General features: G+C 29.7%; 1 protein-coding gene across 1 annotated transcript in view; it reads left to right on the top strand.

Moving 5' to 3' along the window:
• Window positions 1-17,497, top strand: part of LOC134697125 (arf-GAP with Rho-GAP domain, ANK repeat and PH domain-containing protein 2-like) — a 78,148-nt gene that overhangs the window by 36,362 nt on the left and 24,289 nt on the right. The window contains exons 8-26 of the mRNA XM_063559176.1: window positions 107-133; window positions 1,289-1,364; window positions 2,191-2,243; window positions 4,073-4,126; window positions 5,650-5,730; window positions 6,578-6,684; window positions 7,351-7,435; window positions 8,588-8,648; window positions 9,092-9,145; window positions 9,760-9,845; window positions 11,033-11,206; window positions 11,509-11,577; window positions 12,419-12,452; window positions 13,140-13,180; window positions 13,677-13,704; window positions 14,075-14,106; window positions 15,096-15,171; window positions 15,503-15,564; window positions 16,449-16,519. Coding sequence (XP_063415246.1) covers window positions 107-133; window positions 1,289-1,364; window positions 2,191-2,243; window positions 4,073-4,126; window positions 5,650-5,730; window positions 6,578-6,684; window positions 7,351-7,435; window positions 8,588-8,648; window positions 9,092-9,145; window positions 9,760-9,845; window positions 11,033-11,206; window positions 11,509-11,577; window positions 12,419-12,452; window positions 13,140-13,180; window positions 13,677-13,704; window positions 14,075-14,106; window positions 15,096-15,171; window positions 15,503-15,564; window positions 16,449-16,519 — 1,271 coding nt within the window. The remainder of the gene's footprint in view (window positions 1-106; window positions 134-1,288; window positions 1,365-2,190; window positions 2,244-4,072; window positions 4,127-5,649; window positions 5,731-6,577; window positions 6,685-7,350; window positions 7,436-8,587; window positions 8,649-9,091; window positions 9,146-9,759; window positions 9,846-11,032; window positions 11,207-11,508; window positions 11,578-12,418; window positions 12,453-13,139; window positions 13,181-13,676; window positions 13,705-14,074; window positions 14,107-15,095; window positions 15,172-15,502; window positions 15,565-16,448; window positions 16,520-17,497) is intronic.

Consider the following 17,497-nt stretch of genomic DNA (forward strand, 5'->3'; position numbering starts at 1 on the left):
ACCTATGATCATTTTTGTCGTAATTTGTTTTGTGAAATAAGCTCCTGGACCTCATTTTGGGATATTATGGACCTCTGATATTATTATAGAACTAATATTCATTTAGGTAACCAAAATCATGCAGTTTGCAATGGTAAATTATTCTAATTAGCATGATTTTAATTATGATATTGTAAACCAAATAATTTTCTTGAGCAATTTATTTATGCATTTTTACGTTTACAAAAAAAGAGAAAAATGTAAACTTGTTGCAAATATTTTAAATGACAAGGTTCTTTTCCTAGTTTAAAATTGTGACAAAAATAAATTGTGGCAAAATCAATTTAAACAGGCTAGAAAAATAGTTGGTTTACAATGTGTTGTCTGCTTGTACATATAGAACACTTCACATGTATAAAAAGATTATTTTTCTTAAAAATGAATTCAAATGTTTTTAAATTTGTTTTTAAGAATCTCATGTACCGGGTATTCTATAATCATTAACGTATCACATTTATGCATTTTGCCTTTCATATCATTCAATTTCTAGGAGTTTCTTAGTGTGACAGACCACTTATAAAAATGTTAACAATTTCTACCAAATATATCTTTAAGTTTCTATCACTCTTGTAGATTTGTATCAAACTTTAAAAAACTTTTTTAAGATACAAAGATATGAAGTAAACACAAATAACAATAGTTCACTGCATGGTCATGATTTTATTGATGTTACTTTATAGTAGATATGTTTGAGCCAGCATGATTTTGCAGAATTTTTTACTATACATGTATTTGTTTCATTCATTTTTATTTTAGAATGATTTTCACTTCTTTCTGTTATCTATATCATTGAAAGTCGTCTGACCTGATGTCATATTTTTAAGCCCCCGCCATAGGGAGGGGGCATTAAGTTTAATCCTTGTCCGTCTTTACATCAAACATTCTTAAATTAATATATATGTACTTAGAACTTAACCAGCCAGTCATCTTCAGCAATTAGCTAAATCAGGTGAAATAAAACAAGTAGAAAACATTTGGTGTAAGTTTTCCCAGCTGTTTGCATTATTTATTTATAATTTAAACTTTTTTCTAAAATTTGCACTTTATAAAAATAAATCATCATAGATACCAGGATTGAAATTTTGTTTACGAAGATTAGCACTGCAGTAATTTTGACAAGATACTTGGTTTAAGTAGAAAATAAAATCTGAAAAAATGGGGACTGTTCGATTCTAGTATTTATTTCTTGCTTCAAGCTTATTTTTATAGCGTTAGATATTTTATTTGGCAATTTTTTTATCTTTTGCAGGATAAAAATGCAGATCGGTTCAAGTTCAACCTAATCAACCAGAACAGAACATTCTTATTTGCAGCAGAAACTTTGAGTAAGATATTTTAATAAAATACTGTTCCAATGAAGATATACACTGCTACTTTTGCATAGGTACTACTGTAAATTCAGAAATTATTGCGTACATTTATTATTGCGATTTTGTCATTTTAAACTTAAATGCGATTTTAATTTTTAGGATTTAGAGTAAAGACATGCTTTATTCAGTTATAATATTACAAAATGTGAGTTTCAATTATTGCGTTTACAACTCTGTGGCATTATTTGCAATAATAAAAACCTCGCAATAATTTCTGAATTTACAGTATTTCTGTACATAAAATCTGTAGTACTGGAAGTTTACTTTTAGTATTAAGTACTTTTTCTTTACTATAAAATTATTGTAACATTTAGGTACCTATATTTTACAGTATCCAATTTGCACTTTAAATATTGGTACAGAAATAATACCAACATTTATCACAGTATTCCATGTTGAACATCATAACTTTAAGAGATTTGAAATAGACAAAGTTTCAAAATGCTGAAAATTTAACAAATGTTTAATGTTATAACAAAAAATCTGTAGTACAAATTAAGTACTGAAAAAATATGGGTACCTAACAATTACAATGATTTTAAAGTAGCAAAATAGTACTGAATATTAAAAGTAGATTTCCAGTACTACAGATTGTTGGTACAGAAATAGTACCTATGCAAAAGTAGCTGTGTATGTGGTGCAAAATTATTGAGATGAACATGATTCAATATTCCCACTACTGTGAATTCATTATATTTTTCGCTAATTGTAATACTTTTAGAATCCAGAAGGCAGTTACTTTTATTCAAGATTATTAATATTTTATTTTATTATTTTGTAGATGAATGTACTCTATGGGCCAACACATTAATGGAAGCTATAATTAACTATGAGGTAGGTAATGAAATATAAAATACATTATTGATGTATAAGACTCTTTTTTAATGTGGAGACTGGTAGCCATGTGCTATCATTGGTGTTATATCTAGAGAGAAATGTTTTTGAGTTGATTATGTACAATTTGTAGAATATAGCAACTATAGGTCATTGTACAGCCTTCAACAATTAGCTAACCCAATTGACAAACTATAAAAGGCCCTGACATGACAAAATGAAAAACACAGTTCAAACGAGAAAAACAACAACTGATTTGTGTAAAAAATTATAATTAGGGCCCGCCTTTAGGCCGGTCGCCCTATAGTGATCAGTCTGTCCGTCCGTCCGTCTGTCGGTCCGTCCGTCTGTCCGTCCGTAACACTTTTGTGTCCGCTCCATATCTAGAGAACCATTATGATTTCATACTTTATACTTAACATGAATATTAACCACCACCAGAGGGTGTGTCATGATGTATGTACAACTTCCTAGGTCAAAGGTCAAGGTCAAAAACTTAGGTTTCAGTTGACAACCCCGTGTCCTTTGGTGAAGATAGTGTCCGCACCATATCTAGGTAACTGTTATGATTTTATACTTAATACTTAACATGATTATTAACCAAAATTATAATTAGGGCCCGCCTTTAGGCCGGTCGCCCTATAGTGATCTAGATAACCGTTATGATTTCAAAGTTTATACTTGACATCCATTTTATCAACCACCAGAGGGCGTGTCATGATGTATGTACAACTTCCTAGGTCAAAGGTCAATGTCAAAAAAACTTTGGTTTCAGTTGACACCCCTGTGTCCTGTGGCGAAGACTGTGTCCGCTCTATATCTTGAGAACCGTTATGATTTCAAATATTATACTTGACATCCATTTTAACCAACACCAGAGGGTGTGTCATGGTGTATGTTCCACTTCCTAGGTCAAAGGTCTGTCTGTCTGTTGGTCTGTCCATCGCTAACAAATTTGATCCACACTATATTTTGAGAGGACAGCTGTTATTATTTCATACTTTATACCTGACAAACATTTTCAACTTAACATATATATTAACCAACACCAGAGAATGTGTCATAATGTATGCATCCTAGGTCTAAGGTCAGTCTGTCCGTCTGTCCATCCGTTCGTTGTTCTTAACAAATTGTGTCTGCTCTACCTCTCGAGAACCGTTAATATTTCATGCTTTATACTTGGTGGGTCATAATATATTGAAGGCATAATTCTAAAAATATGTGACAAATATCAATTGGGCAGCACCTTTAAACATATTGTTCAAACATCAATCCATATATCCAGAAGTCACCTTAGAGTAGTCAACAATGAGTTCACATCATGCAGTCATATCACTATTATACTATGAAAGTAAGATGAGAATATTTATCAGTTTTAACTTAAAATCTTAGATTAAAATCACACATGAGACTATTTAATAACTTCAAATAATGCTTCATATCAGATTATCGGTACAACTTATTTACCCCACGTTGTTGACAGTGGGGCCCACAGAGATGGCTCCCATCTCAATGATATCTAGTTGTATCAGTAAACCAATTTTTCAATTAAAAAATATTAAAAAAAACAATACTGTCTGCTTGCAGATTTAGAATTTTTGACAGATATCTGCACTCTTTATTTTCTGAATATATTTTAGAAATATTCTGTAATTTACTTCAAGTAACATATAGTTAAAATTATGAATTTGAAGTATTTGATTGCCATTCATTTTGCTTTGCTGTTAAAATAGACTTTTACAAGAGTTACTTTTTCATGAGTGGGTAATGTCCCCTTAAAATTTTACTGGTTAAAGTTGAAATAATTTATTTTTAATATTTATTTCCAGAAACCAAAGAATGGTGAGCCTGAAGGTGGACAGATGTGTGATCCAGATAAAATGGTTAGTTTTCTAATTGTTAATTTTCCTTTTCTTATACCTTTTAGAATGTAGATCAGAATCTTAAATCAATGTGACAATGAAATGTATGCTTTTCAATTTGTAAAATTTATTCCATTGGAAATGTATGTTTCAATCTATTTAAAGTGACAATTAAATGCATGTTTTTTTCCAATTGTAAATTTTCCAAATTTCATACTGTTTAAGATATAGATTTTTAAAATGCATTTGATATGCCAATAAAGTTTTCAAATTGTAAATTTTCCTTATTTTCTACCGTATGACAATTAAATTAAAAGTTTTTTCTGATTGTTGATTTTCCTTAATATTTTATACCATTAAAAATGTAGACAATCAACTTGTAAATTTTCTTATTGAAGGTTTTCTACTTTATACTATTGAAAATGTACATCTTATTACATTTGATATGACAGTTAAATTGTACATTTTCCAATTGTAAATTTTCCCTTTTTTATACCACTGGAAATGTAGATCTTAATCTATTTGATATGCCAATTGTATTGTATATTTTCTTATTGTAAACTTTCCTTATTTTATACCGCTGGAAATGTAGATCTTAATCTATTGAATATGACAATTAAATTGTAAGTGTTTCAATTGTAAATTTCCTTATTTTACAAATGCATATCAATAGGAAATCAGATATTAATCAAGTTTGACCCCATAACCTCATTTTTAATTGGATGTTTAATATCATAGTAAGGAATCATATCACTTTTAAGGTGTTTGTTCCTCTCCTTCAAAATAACAAATTTTAAAGGACTTATAAATTGATAGTTTATTTAAAGGGGAACTAAAAAAGCTGGAAAAAATAAGGGTTTGTGTGCTGTTTTCAAGATGTGAACCATTAAAAATTTGGCTGGAAATAATTCTCTCTGGACATTTCATACATTTATCATTGGTTCCTTTTTTTCTTTCAAAAACTATGAAAAAATGATAATTTTTTTATAGATCTTTCTAATATGGCTTCTAATCTATATGCAATAAAAATATTGAAAAGAAAAGTAGGTGTTAGACCTTAAGGTGGTACCCAACACCTTCACTATAATTAATTTGGCTGGTTTAATTTTCATAAAATTTGGACAAAGTATTTACTTTGACCCTTTGACAAAAATAGGAAAATTTCAAAAAATTTGAACCAACCATTTTGTCAGAAAAATTACACTGGTTATATAGCAGTTTTACAAACACTAATTTTGATCAATGAGATGCTTAATATTCCCTTAACAACACAATGTAATTAAAACGTTTAGCTGATTTTACAGAGTTATCTCCCTGTAGTGTTAGGTACCACCTTAAATGGTAAGTGATTTGTGATATAAACTTTATCAGGTTCTTGATTTGAGAAAAAAAATTCTCAGTGGAGCAGCATGAAAAATTATCAGACTAGAAGATGTAATGTAAACTTAAGAAATGATTGATAATTTTGAAAATAATATTAGATTGTATATTTTTGTACCAAAAAAATGAAATATAATTTATTCAATTAAAACATTATTTTTTAGGGTTTCATTAAATTTGAGAGGAAAGGAGAACTGTTTGTAGCAATAAAAGCAGGAAAACTATGTTACTATGACTCACATCAGGTTAGTAAAATCCCAACAACAGAAGAAGATGTGGTATGATTGCCAATGAGACAACCCCTTACCCAAGTCACAATTTGTAAAAAGTAAAACATTGTAGGTCAAAATACCATTTTCAACATGGAGTCTTGGCTCACACCAAACAGCAAGCTATAAAGGGCCTCAAAAATGAACGTTTAAAACTATTCAAACAGGAAAACCACAGGTCTAATCTACTGGTATATGAAAAACTGAGAAACACTACTAAACATCAGGTTCATGACTTAATGTTTGCAACAATAAAATGACCAATTGATGTCACTTGGATTTTAAAGTATAAGGCAGGCAGAAAATGTCAAACCAATGTTGAAAACAACTCAAATGTGAGCAAAAAAATTAAAAAAAAAACAATATTGTTTTCCTCAAATTTACATTTATTGTAGTTTTTCATTGTGAATTAATAGTGAGTCATTCAATGCAGTTTATGAATAGACAATATTGCATTTAACCTTTAGTATGCATACAACATTACATTTGTTTTATATCAAATTATTATGAATTACATTAACGTACTTGAAGAGAGTAGAGGGGCATTGTGTTTTCTGGTCTGTGTGTCCGTTCGTACGTTCGTCTGTCCAGTTTCAGGTTTAAGTTTTTGGTTGAGGTAGTTTTTGATGAAGTTGAAGTCCAATCAACCTGAAACTTAGTATATATCTTTCTTATGATATGATCTTTCTAATTTTAATGTCAAATTAGATTTCTGATGCCAATTTCACAGTCCAGTGAACATAGAAAATGATAGTGTGAGTTGGGCATTCATGTACTGGGGACACATTCTTGTTTTAACATGTTTTGTTTCTTTATCTGACAGGATTACAAGATTGCTTCACCAATAAATGAAATCGACATGAAGTTAGCGTCTGTGAAGGAAGTTAGTCGGAACAAAATGCAACTGTCCACTCACTATGGGCATTTTATGTAAGTTCTAAAATTATTGCAATGTTTTTATTACTGTGAAAAATGTAACAACATAAGGTTTACAATAATAATATATCACTTTCATTATTTCTGAAGTGATATTCCTACATAAAATTTGCAATTTCATTGATAATATTTAACATTTTTCACAGTTGTCAAGGTTTCATAATTATAATAAATGCATGCATTAATTTCTGCAGTTACAGTAACTGAAACATGTAAAATCTAATGTGGCAACCCAGCAATTCAACAAAAATGTTTACAAAAACATAGACTTGTTTGAATACAAATATATTCTTTTATATGTTATCTCATCAGAAATTTAATGTATTTTTATCCTGTATATTTTTTTTTTCATCTTCTCTGTAACCTTTGTACTTTTATGGTTTTATGAGAATAAACTATCTATCTAGTTCAATTTAATTACAGACCTTTGTTTATTGAGGGGTCAAAAGTAATCTGCTTAATTTGATAGATATTGTGAAAAGTGTTTTATAGTGATTTGGTATTGAAATGAAAAAATATGACACAACTACCAACCAGAGACTTAAGGATAAAGTTTTAATAATTATACTGAACTGTACGACATTCAAGAAAGTTGTTATGCTATAAATTTAACATTTAGTTTCCATGAAATTTTCTGTCAATTTCAATTTTTTTTTCCAGATTACTTTTCACAGAGAAACAAGACTGTGTTTATTGGAAGATGGCCATGGAGGACGCTATAGCAGACGGTCTTGGAGATAATACTGTAGGTGGTGTTATACATTTCAAATTGTATCTTATTTAAAGTCATAAGAAACCTCAAATCAAAAAAAATAATGCATATGTTTTTTTATAACTCAATGGATAGTTTTCATTACAAAACTGATGTACATATACTTTCCCCCCCCCCCCCCCCCCCCCCCCCCCCCGACATATTTTTGTATGCAAAGTGACCTCATTGTGACCCATCTCGTAAAAATCCAGTGATCACAATATGTATGGATGTCCTTAAATTAACTATTATCTGAATTTACATGTTAAACACGTGCTCAATTTCCTTGCTTTTTTGTTGATTTTTTGTCGATTGTTGAAAAACAGGTGACAATCGTTAAACTTTGGCTTCAAAACACGAACTTTAATTACCTGCCATATTTTCACAACAACACTGACCGATTGAAAAATAAATTGACGATTATATGAAATTTAAACGAAAAAATTATAAATTCGTGCACAGAAGACTTAAGTTTATGATGTTTGTATGCATTGGTTCAAGAATTGGAAGAACATTATTTTTCATCGGTCACTCGTTTCTTATGACTTTAATATATGAGCATCGTTGGCTAGAAATCAACCTTACACAAGTGCACCTATACATTTTTAAGGCTTTGATTGATTTTTAAACATTCAAATACATTAAAAGAATTTCGTTTGTTTTATAGGATATTTATATCAAGCCAATTTTCAAATAGTCAAAGACTTTGCATTGTGTTTTTTTTTAAACCCCTATAGGTTAACAGATGTTTTGATATTCCTTTGCATAAGGTCGATTTCTATGCCATGCAGCTCATAATGATATCTTAGATTTTTTTTTAAATTAGTTTTTAGTACTGAATGAAGAATGTCTTTTAAAGAATGATAATTATTTTTTTTTTTTTACTAAAACTCAGATTGAATTGCTATTCAGCCTTGTATAAATTGAAATAGAGATGAGGCAGCAATCCAACAAAAACACAAACACATTTAGAGGTCAACACATAGTCTACACAATATATTTATCTTTTTAAAAAGTCACCCCGAATATGGATAAATTCAAATATCTATCATCCATACAAAATTTCTAAAATGTCCACAAAAAAAACCCCAATGCTGTTACAATCTTTTTATTTTGTCCTTCACATAGCTCTCTTCATAATTTCAGGTTTTAGACAGTGTAAGAGAAAACCCAAGTAACCATTTCTGTGCTGACTGTAGGGCACCAGGTAAATATATTTATAAGTTAATTATTGTGTAGTATTTATAGAGAGAGTGCACTATATAACAAAATCCCCTTTTTGATGCTATTTTAAGAGATAAAAAAATACTTATTATTTACACAATAAGCTATAGAAAATTTAGTTTTTTGCAAACATTTGATAACATGATAGTTTTCACACAATTTTTCTACTGTCCTCTTCTCTTCAAATCAGCACAAATGATGAAGCTTAGTTTAAAAAAAAATGAAACATGTATAGCATTTCACTGAACTGGGATTGATTTGTTTACATATATGATCTTTGAGTACCTCAATTTGAGGCCCCTTAGAAATATTTATCTATACATATTAAATTGTTATATGCTAACTTTGCTATTTTGAAGATATATTGTTGCTCTATAATGATATTTATAAATATGTATTTACTAACATTTTGTCTCTGTTTTACAGATGCTCACTGGGCTTCCATCAATATTGGTATTGTTCTGTGTAAAAACTGTGCAGGTAAATTATAATAGTTTGACTAAACAATACATATTACTTTTACACAACACATATTACTTACAGAATATGTCCTTTGCTGGAAGATTTTGTCAATTACAGAGCATTTACAACATCATTTACAAGATAGAGAGGATAGCCTCTTATCCCAGCACTGCCAGCAGTGATGATTATCAATTATAAGAATTTAATTTATCATTTTATTTGTGCAATAGAGCAGTTGACAACCACTTTTTCAAAATGGAAAGGAAATGATGATGCCCCTAATCACACGAATCATGTTTACTGAAACCAAAGTTTTTGACGGAATTGCAACAAACTCGAAAGTGGTATCTTTGCCATATTATGTTCTTTACATAGGTTCACAAGGTTTTTATTTTTAAGGCACTTTCTATATAGAGAGTGGTATTGATGAGATGCTGAAATAGGCATCTTTTTCCATGATATACATGATTAGATCGAATATCAATATTATTATTCCAAACAAATGGTGATTAAAGTACAAACAAGAATCTATCTGCCTAATAAAAGAAGAAGAAAAATTGTGCAATAATAATTTTTTTTATAAGAATGTTATAAATGAATCAATATATAAACCAACTTCCTTTGTTTTTCAGGAATCCACCGAGATTTTGACCACAGAATATCACGTATAAAATCTTTACGGATGGATACAACTATATGGACACCTAGTTTAATAGAAGTAAGACTTATACTGTAATATTACACATATGGTGGAGAATGACAAGAAATTCATGTGATAAATAAAAAATACACCTACATATATTTTCCATATTGAACAAAAATTAACCTAGATTATTCTAAAAGTTCTATCACAGTGTGAACTGAAAACAACTGTAAAAGTTCAAAAGAGGATGGATTTTGCTTATAACATTTCTTAATATATTGTTTTCTAACATCACTATACCTATTACATTCTAAAATAAAATGGTATTCATCTTCAACAGTTATCACATGAACTGCCTGACAATATTAATTAGTGGGTTTTGCAAATTTACCCTTATGTTATCATCAGTGTGAAGGTCAATGTTGAATAAACTCATCATAGATACCTGGCTTCACAGCATAAAACTTTCGAGCTTGATTTTTGTACTCAGACTCGAAATTCAACCAATCAAATTGCTGGATTTCATGTTTTGAGCATAATTTTAATGCTCCGAGCACTGAGCAAAGTTTTATGCCTTCAAGGCCAGGACTAAATTTTATATATATGCCAGATGCGCGTTTCGTCTTCATAAGACTCATCAGTGACTCTCTAATCCAAAAAGTTTAAAAGGCCAAATAAAGAACGAAGTTGAAGAGTATTGAGGACCAAAATTCATAAAAGTTTTGCCAAATACAGCTAAGGTAATCTATGCCTGAGGTAGAAAAGTCTTAGTATTTCAAAAAGAGTGGTAACATATATTTCAGTTGAAAATCTATTAAAACTGTTCTGTTTGCTTGTTTTGCCTACTGTGGATTCTTTTATTTGCATAGATATGATTTACCAATTAATGTTGATGAACAAAAACATCATGGATAATTGATTTTCTGTTTTTATTTTATATGAAATCTGCTTAAAGCCTTTAAAAAAATAGGTACTTTGTTAACTTTTGAATTTGTGGTTCATCTGTCTCACGAAAATTGGTACCCAACAAACAAGTTTGAATTCACAGATTATATATAAATTTTGTTTTAGTAGATGAAGGGTGTAGAAAATGAGAATGCCAACAAATTTTGTGAAAGTAGATTACCTTACGAATAATTATGAATCCATCATGTATTATTTATATATTTTACTTTAATTGATGAAGGCTATATGAATTGAGAATGCCAACAAATTCTGGGAGAGCAGATCACCCACTAATTTAGATGTAAACTCTGTTTTAGTTGATGAAGGCTATAGGAAATGAGAATGCCAACAAGTTCTGGGAGAACAGATTACAAGCTGTACATGGTATCAATACAGACTCGTCTCCTATTAATAGAAAACAATTCATTCAAGATAAATATGAGAGGAAGTTGTGGATCGATCAACATCCCCTCATTGGAGGACTGAATGAGGTATTCTTTAAAGAGGGGTGTAAAGGGGGTATCTGCACGCAAGAATGCGATATAAAATTGCCATTTCACAATGAACGAACAATTAAAAATTCTTGTACGTTGAACTTTTTACCGATTTCACAAAACACACTGAATAATGAACCTTTTTCAGAAAACTGATAGCCTAATTAATGTACAAAAAATTGGGGGGGGGGGGGAATAAAAAAAGATGTTGCATTGCCATTATGATATTGTTTTAATTTGAGGATTTTAATTTGAGGATATAAAACTGTTGACTAACTTTATAATAATACTTGTTTCAGGAATTACTTCGGGTTGTTGTAACAGAGGACATTTTACAGACCATGAGAATTGTTTTCTCTGGGGCAGATGTAAGTCAGATTGTGAATACAGTGTAATTTGTCTTATCTGACTCACTGGGGGGTCACAAAATAAAGATCTGATAAAGCAGGGTGTCAGAATAGTTTTTTTCTGCAAGAATAGGCATATTTTGGGCCATGAAAATGTGGCGATTAAAGCAGGATGTTTGAATACTCAGTTGTCTGATTTGACAGGTTACACTGAAATATTGGATGCTTGTGGGATAGTATCTAATAAAAAAACAATGATTTTGCTATCAAATAGTGGGATTGACAGAATAAAGAATAATGGGCCAATACTACAGAAATATGAAAACAAAAAAAAAAGAATAGAAAAAATAGGTTGAAAGATAAAGAAAAGAGAAAAGTATAAAGAACAAGGAATAATAGACTGTGTTTGTATCATGAATGGATACCCCATATCCTTTGGGTTTTTATGTATGTAAAGATTAAAGAAAGACAGCTTGTAAATTAACCAATACAAAATTGTAGAACCCTCATCAAACTGACAAACGGATTCATTAATATTTGTTGAATATAAATTTAAGTGGATTTCATGGGTACAGGGAAACCATGAATTTAAATGTTCAACGAAAAACAATTTGTTAGAAGAATGTGTGTAGACTTTGCCAAAAACCACAAAATTAATAAATATCCACGAATATTCAAGATTTACTCAATCCACAAAAATTTGTAACCACGAAAATTAAATGAATCCACAGAAATTTTCTTTTTCCAAAGTAGAAACATTTCATTAAATTATGTATACATTGATAAAATTGAATTGATTGCTCCTGTAATTTTGTGCAACATATTATATTACTGAAGATACTATTAATTTTCTTTTTTGTAGATTTTATTCACTGACAGTACTACAGGAAAAACAGGTATAATATCAACATATTAAGAAGTAGTCTTATGATTGCCAGTGAGATGATTAACAAAAGTACAAAAAAGTAAACACTATCAGGATACCTTAATATATAAAAAAGAAGATGTGGTATATGCCAATGAGACAACTGTTCACAAGAGAATTAAACCCATTAACAATGAGCAAAACTTAAATGGTTGAGTAAGCTTTAAAATCTTGTATTAAGTTATATGACATATATTTGAAATATTGTAGTGATAAATGATGATCCTTTAAAACTTTGAAACTTGGACGAACTAATTTAAATGACAGTTTTGTTTGGTCAGGACCAGTTTATTTTATGATGTTGATGTTGGAATGCGATTCATAACACTATTGCCGAATCATAGATAAGAAAATAGATTGAATGTAAATAAAAAGGGAGATTACTGTATAAAGAAAGATAACTCTATAAAAGTTCAATATTTTTAGCAAAAATCACCAGTTGATTAAAAGAAATTGTTTCATCAAAATTGCTTGTTCACATGCAGTTGACTACATAAACCTATATGTGTTTATCAAGAATAGAAATCTATAGGAAGATAATTTATACCAAACATTGATATTGTATGGTTAAATAAAGGGTTAATGTCTTTGGTGTTTGAAAATTTTAAGAAGTTCAAATCAAATCTAATAAATGATAACATATGTTTCTTCTTTGCAGCTTTTGACCTTGCTAAAGACGAAGGACAAAGATTGCAGACTGTAAGTAAACACTTTATTTTTTTGATTGAAAAGAATGACCTGTTTGAAAGATAAGGATTAGAAAGTAACTTTTGTACAAGGCTTAGTATTTCCTATTAAACTATTTTTAAGGGGTGTGGATTGGGGGTTGTTTGGATATAATTTGTGAATAGTTTGATTTTTTTTTTAAAACCTCAACATTGAGGATTACTGCTATCTTGAGACATTTTCATCTAGAATCTAAAGGGTAAATTGAGTGATTGTTTCCAGAAATACAAATATTGTCATGTCATTGGAAGAATTTAATTTGTTATTAAACAATAACAACTTTGGTATACACTTTTGAAAATCATACTCAGAATGCACAAGTTTCTGAAAACAGCAAAACAGCTATTGGTATTTGTTAATGCAATAGTTATCATATAGACTACACTTCATCCATATTTTTTTCTCATCCTTATTCAATTTATAGTCTATAAAGATATTGAGTGCATTTTCATTATGTTTTCTATTTTAGGAATTTCTGTATCATAATGGAGGTGACAGTAAGTGAAATAAATAGCTATTTGAAATTGGTCATCGAAAATCAATTTATTTATAAAAAAAAAGATGTGGTATATTTGCCAATGAGACAACTCTCCACAAGACCGAATGTCCTGATGTTGATAGCCTTTTTAATTGATTGTACCAAATTCAAAAGATATTATCTTCATGATATTGTGGAACTAAATAAATGCATATGAATAAGGCATTTTTGACCATTTAATATTCAGTTATTGTACCTGTTTGTTTACAACACTTCTTCTTAGTATAAACTAGCTTTATAAGTCTCCTTTTATTAGGAGCACCTCTATAATCATGATAATGAGTTTTACATTAACCTTAAAATTTGAAAAACAAATATTTTATTTCCAGGAACATCCAGAGCTTCTGCTGATATTGATGAGGTTTGTTAACAGATATTAAAATTGAGAATGGAAATGGGGAATGTGTCATAGAGACAACAACCCGATCATAGAGCAGACAACAGCTTAAGGGCACTAATGGCATATGTATTGTCCTACAGCTATGCTCAATTGGTACTTGCAATAAAAAAAACCCTTAATTGGTATCCTACCTGTCAATTCAAAGTTGACAAAAAACACAATTTTAACAAAAGAATATAATTTAGGGTCTATAATGAAAATTATTACTTGAATGTAACAGTTATTATTTTAAATGTATATGTGTACATCTGTAAATTGTGCATATATGTACAATTATATCTTTTTTCAAAGGCCAGAGACATATATTTGTAGTATATGTCTCTGCTTTGGCTAATGATGAATTTTCAATACTGTAACATTTTATTTTTTTGCTTAAATATGCAAATCAATTAGCATGCTTTAAGTAAACAAAAATAATTTAACATGTAAAATATTTATAAAATATGAATAATGAAAAAATCCTTTATTGACATAAACAGTTTTAGATTTTTTTCATTGTAATCAGAATGTAATCAAAATGTAATCAGGATTACAGGCTATTTTGAAAAGTAATTGATTAAATTAAATTACATGTAATCAGATTTGAGGCTGATTAATGATTACACTGATTACTTTGAAAATTGTAATCAATTACAGCTGATTAACGATTACAATTACAATTACCCCAACTCTGCTAATGGGTCACAGAGTGGAAATCCTGCAGAAGCAGACTTCAAATGACCCTGAAACAAGAATGTTCATAGAAAAGACACATGAGTACCAACTTTATACATAACATATAACCATTGAGAGAAAAAAATTATTTTAAAACCACAAATTTAAAATCTCACAAATGAAAAATGTTGTCACAAACCAAGAAATTGATCCATGAAAGAAAACATTCACAGTAAACTGAGAAAAACTTGTGCATCAAATTAAACTATATTTTTGTAACCATTTTCTCATTGTAGGCTTTGGCATTAAGGTTACGAGCAGAAATAACTATGGAAGGTCACTTGTTAAAAACAGGACCCAGAAATAGAAATGGTAAGTCCTACAAGAACCAAAAATAAAAAACAACACTTTATAAATTGCTTACATTCAAAGCACCTTTCAGCATTATCTTTCATCAGGAACACTGAAAGCTAAATATTTGAAAGCCAAGAATGCAAACAAAATTGGAGCATTGTTTTATACTACAGAAAAATAGTGTTATCTTAAAGAATACAACCTGGAAGTCACAGTATAAGGGTTTTTTGAAGCCAGGGCAGACCATTTAAATTTAATCCTTAAGTGTTACAATTTTTTTGTGACTTTTGTATACTTTTCGTACAACTTACAGGGGAATGTTTAAAAATATTGTGACATTTCTTTTCAGCTTTTATGGACAGATATTGTGTGATAGAACATGGTTGTTTAAGATACTTTGTCAATGAAAAGGTAAGTCAAGATGAATATAAAATTGTAAACTAACTTATTTTCCCAGATACTTTATTCCATGTGAAGTTCGTTCTAGCCAATTTCGCAGAGATTTGATGTTGAGATTTCAAATTTACTTGATGTTGTTAAATAAAGAAAGATCCAAGTTTACAGATTCACGAAAAATTTATATTCATTTCATTTTTTCTTGTATAAGAAACAGTTGCTAAAATTTCTTTTGTATAGATAAAACAAGACTCTAATATAGGTTTGGTTGCTCACAGTAATTTGGCCTTTTTCTTGCAAACAATGTTTAATAACATAATAATCTAATATAATTTAATAACAATATTAAAATAGACATTTGCAATCAAGAAATTGTCCAACACATCATTATATAAATCAATCATATTCTGTCAATTCAGAAATTATTGCGTGTATTTACTATTGCGAAACTGAAAAAAATCCTGTTTAATTTATAAACAAAAATTCAAAACGCCATTTTAAATTATTGCGTTTATAACCCTGATGCATTTTTCAATAATAATAAAAACATCACAATAAATTCTGTATTTACAGTATATGATCATAATTGACAAACTGTATGTTGTTGGTCTTGTGAGCACCTTCTATGAACTCACAGCTCAACAATTTCTTTAATTGATATAAAGTAACCCCACACATCAGATTGTTAAAAGATTTTACCATGCATATAAAGCCATTGGTCTCTTGGCAATTATACCACATCTTCTTTTCTATATTATAAAATATCTAAATCCAAATGTACAATAACCCGTTTTACAACTCTTACCAGTTTTGAATATATTTAGCTATATTTAACACAGGGGAATTCCCTGAAGTCAAATGAAAAGAAATATATCTAACATTATAATTTTCATTAACAGTCATCGACAGCTAGAGACAGTATAGATAATGAGAGTATGTTGTGTGTTCAGGCCGTCACTAATGTGGAAAAGTAAGTACTGTTTGATCGAAGAAATAAATCAGATATTTTGCTTAATTATCTCCCTTGCCAAAATAAATTGCTAAATTATCTCCCTTACCCAAACATGAAGCTTAATTATATCCCTTACCCAAATATTTTGCCAAATAGAAATTTGATATTGCTTTAAGATCTCAATTTACCAAATTTGTCATGGATAGAAATTCAGACTTCAATTGAATTATGTCCTACTAAAACAAAAGTTAAGAGAAATATGTATACTTGCATGGGATAGAAACATGTCTGGGAAAGTAGAGACATAGAGAAATGACTTAAATCAAGGTCATCTTTCAGCTTGGGGTAACATAGGCTTAGATGTGCTTTATTTATCTTTGGTAGATAGTATTTTGCTTGCCAAATTTAATTTACAATAATTAATTCATTTTCAGACATTCCTTGTTTCCATTCATGATTGATTCATTTCACAAAAAGCAAAAGACAAAATTTTCCAACTAAAGGGTCGTCTCCCCTTTGTTGTGATCTTTACAGAATAATTGGCCGCTTAAAAAGAATTCATATTTTGTCAATTTATCATTATTATTGGATAACCAAATAAGAGGATTTTAAAGGTATATGTGAACCATAAATAAAGAATTAAATTACCCCTCAGTACTGATACCCTAAAGTAAGAAAAAAAACAGAAATCCTGTTGCCTTTATTACAGCAAAATGCATTTGAGAGTGTATGCTTAGGTATTATCTTTGGTTAGCTTGCTTGCTAGCTGAACCGTGAAGTCATTATTAAGTTAGGTATACTTTTCTAATTCCATAGAAGTCTAGTCATGCAGACAGATATATCGGGTACCTGTCAGACTAGTCTACTCTTAAAGGAGGGTAGTATACCTAACTAATTTTATAATGACTTCATGGTTCAGCTAGCAAGTAAGCTAAACATAGATAATACCTTAACATACACACTCTTCATTTTGCTGTAAAGAATGAAAATCATTGT

The sequence above is a fragment of the Mytilus trossulus genome, chromosome 14 (genome assembly GCF_036588685.1).
Source record: "Mytilus trossulus isolate FHL-02 chromosome 14, PNRI_Mtr1.1.1.hap1, whole genome shotgun sequence".
NCBI classification, from domain to species: Eukaryota; Metazoa; Mollusca; class Bivalvia; order Mytilida; family Mytilidae; genus Mytilus; species Mytilus trossulus.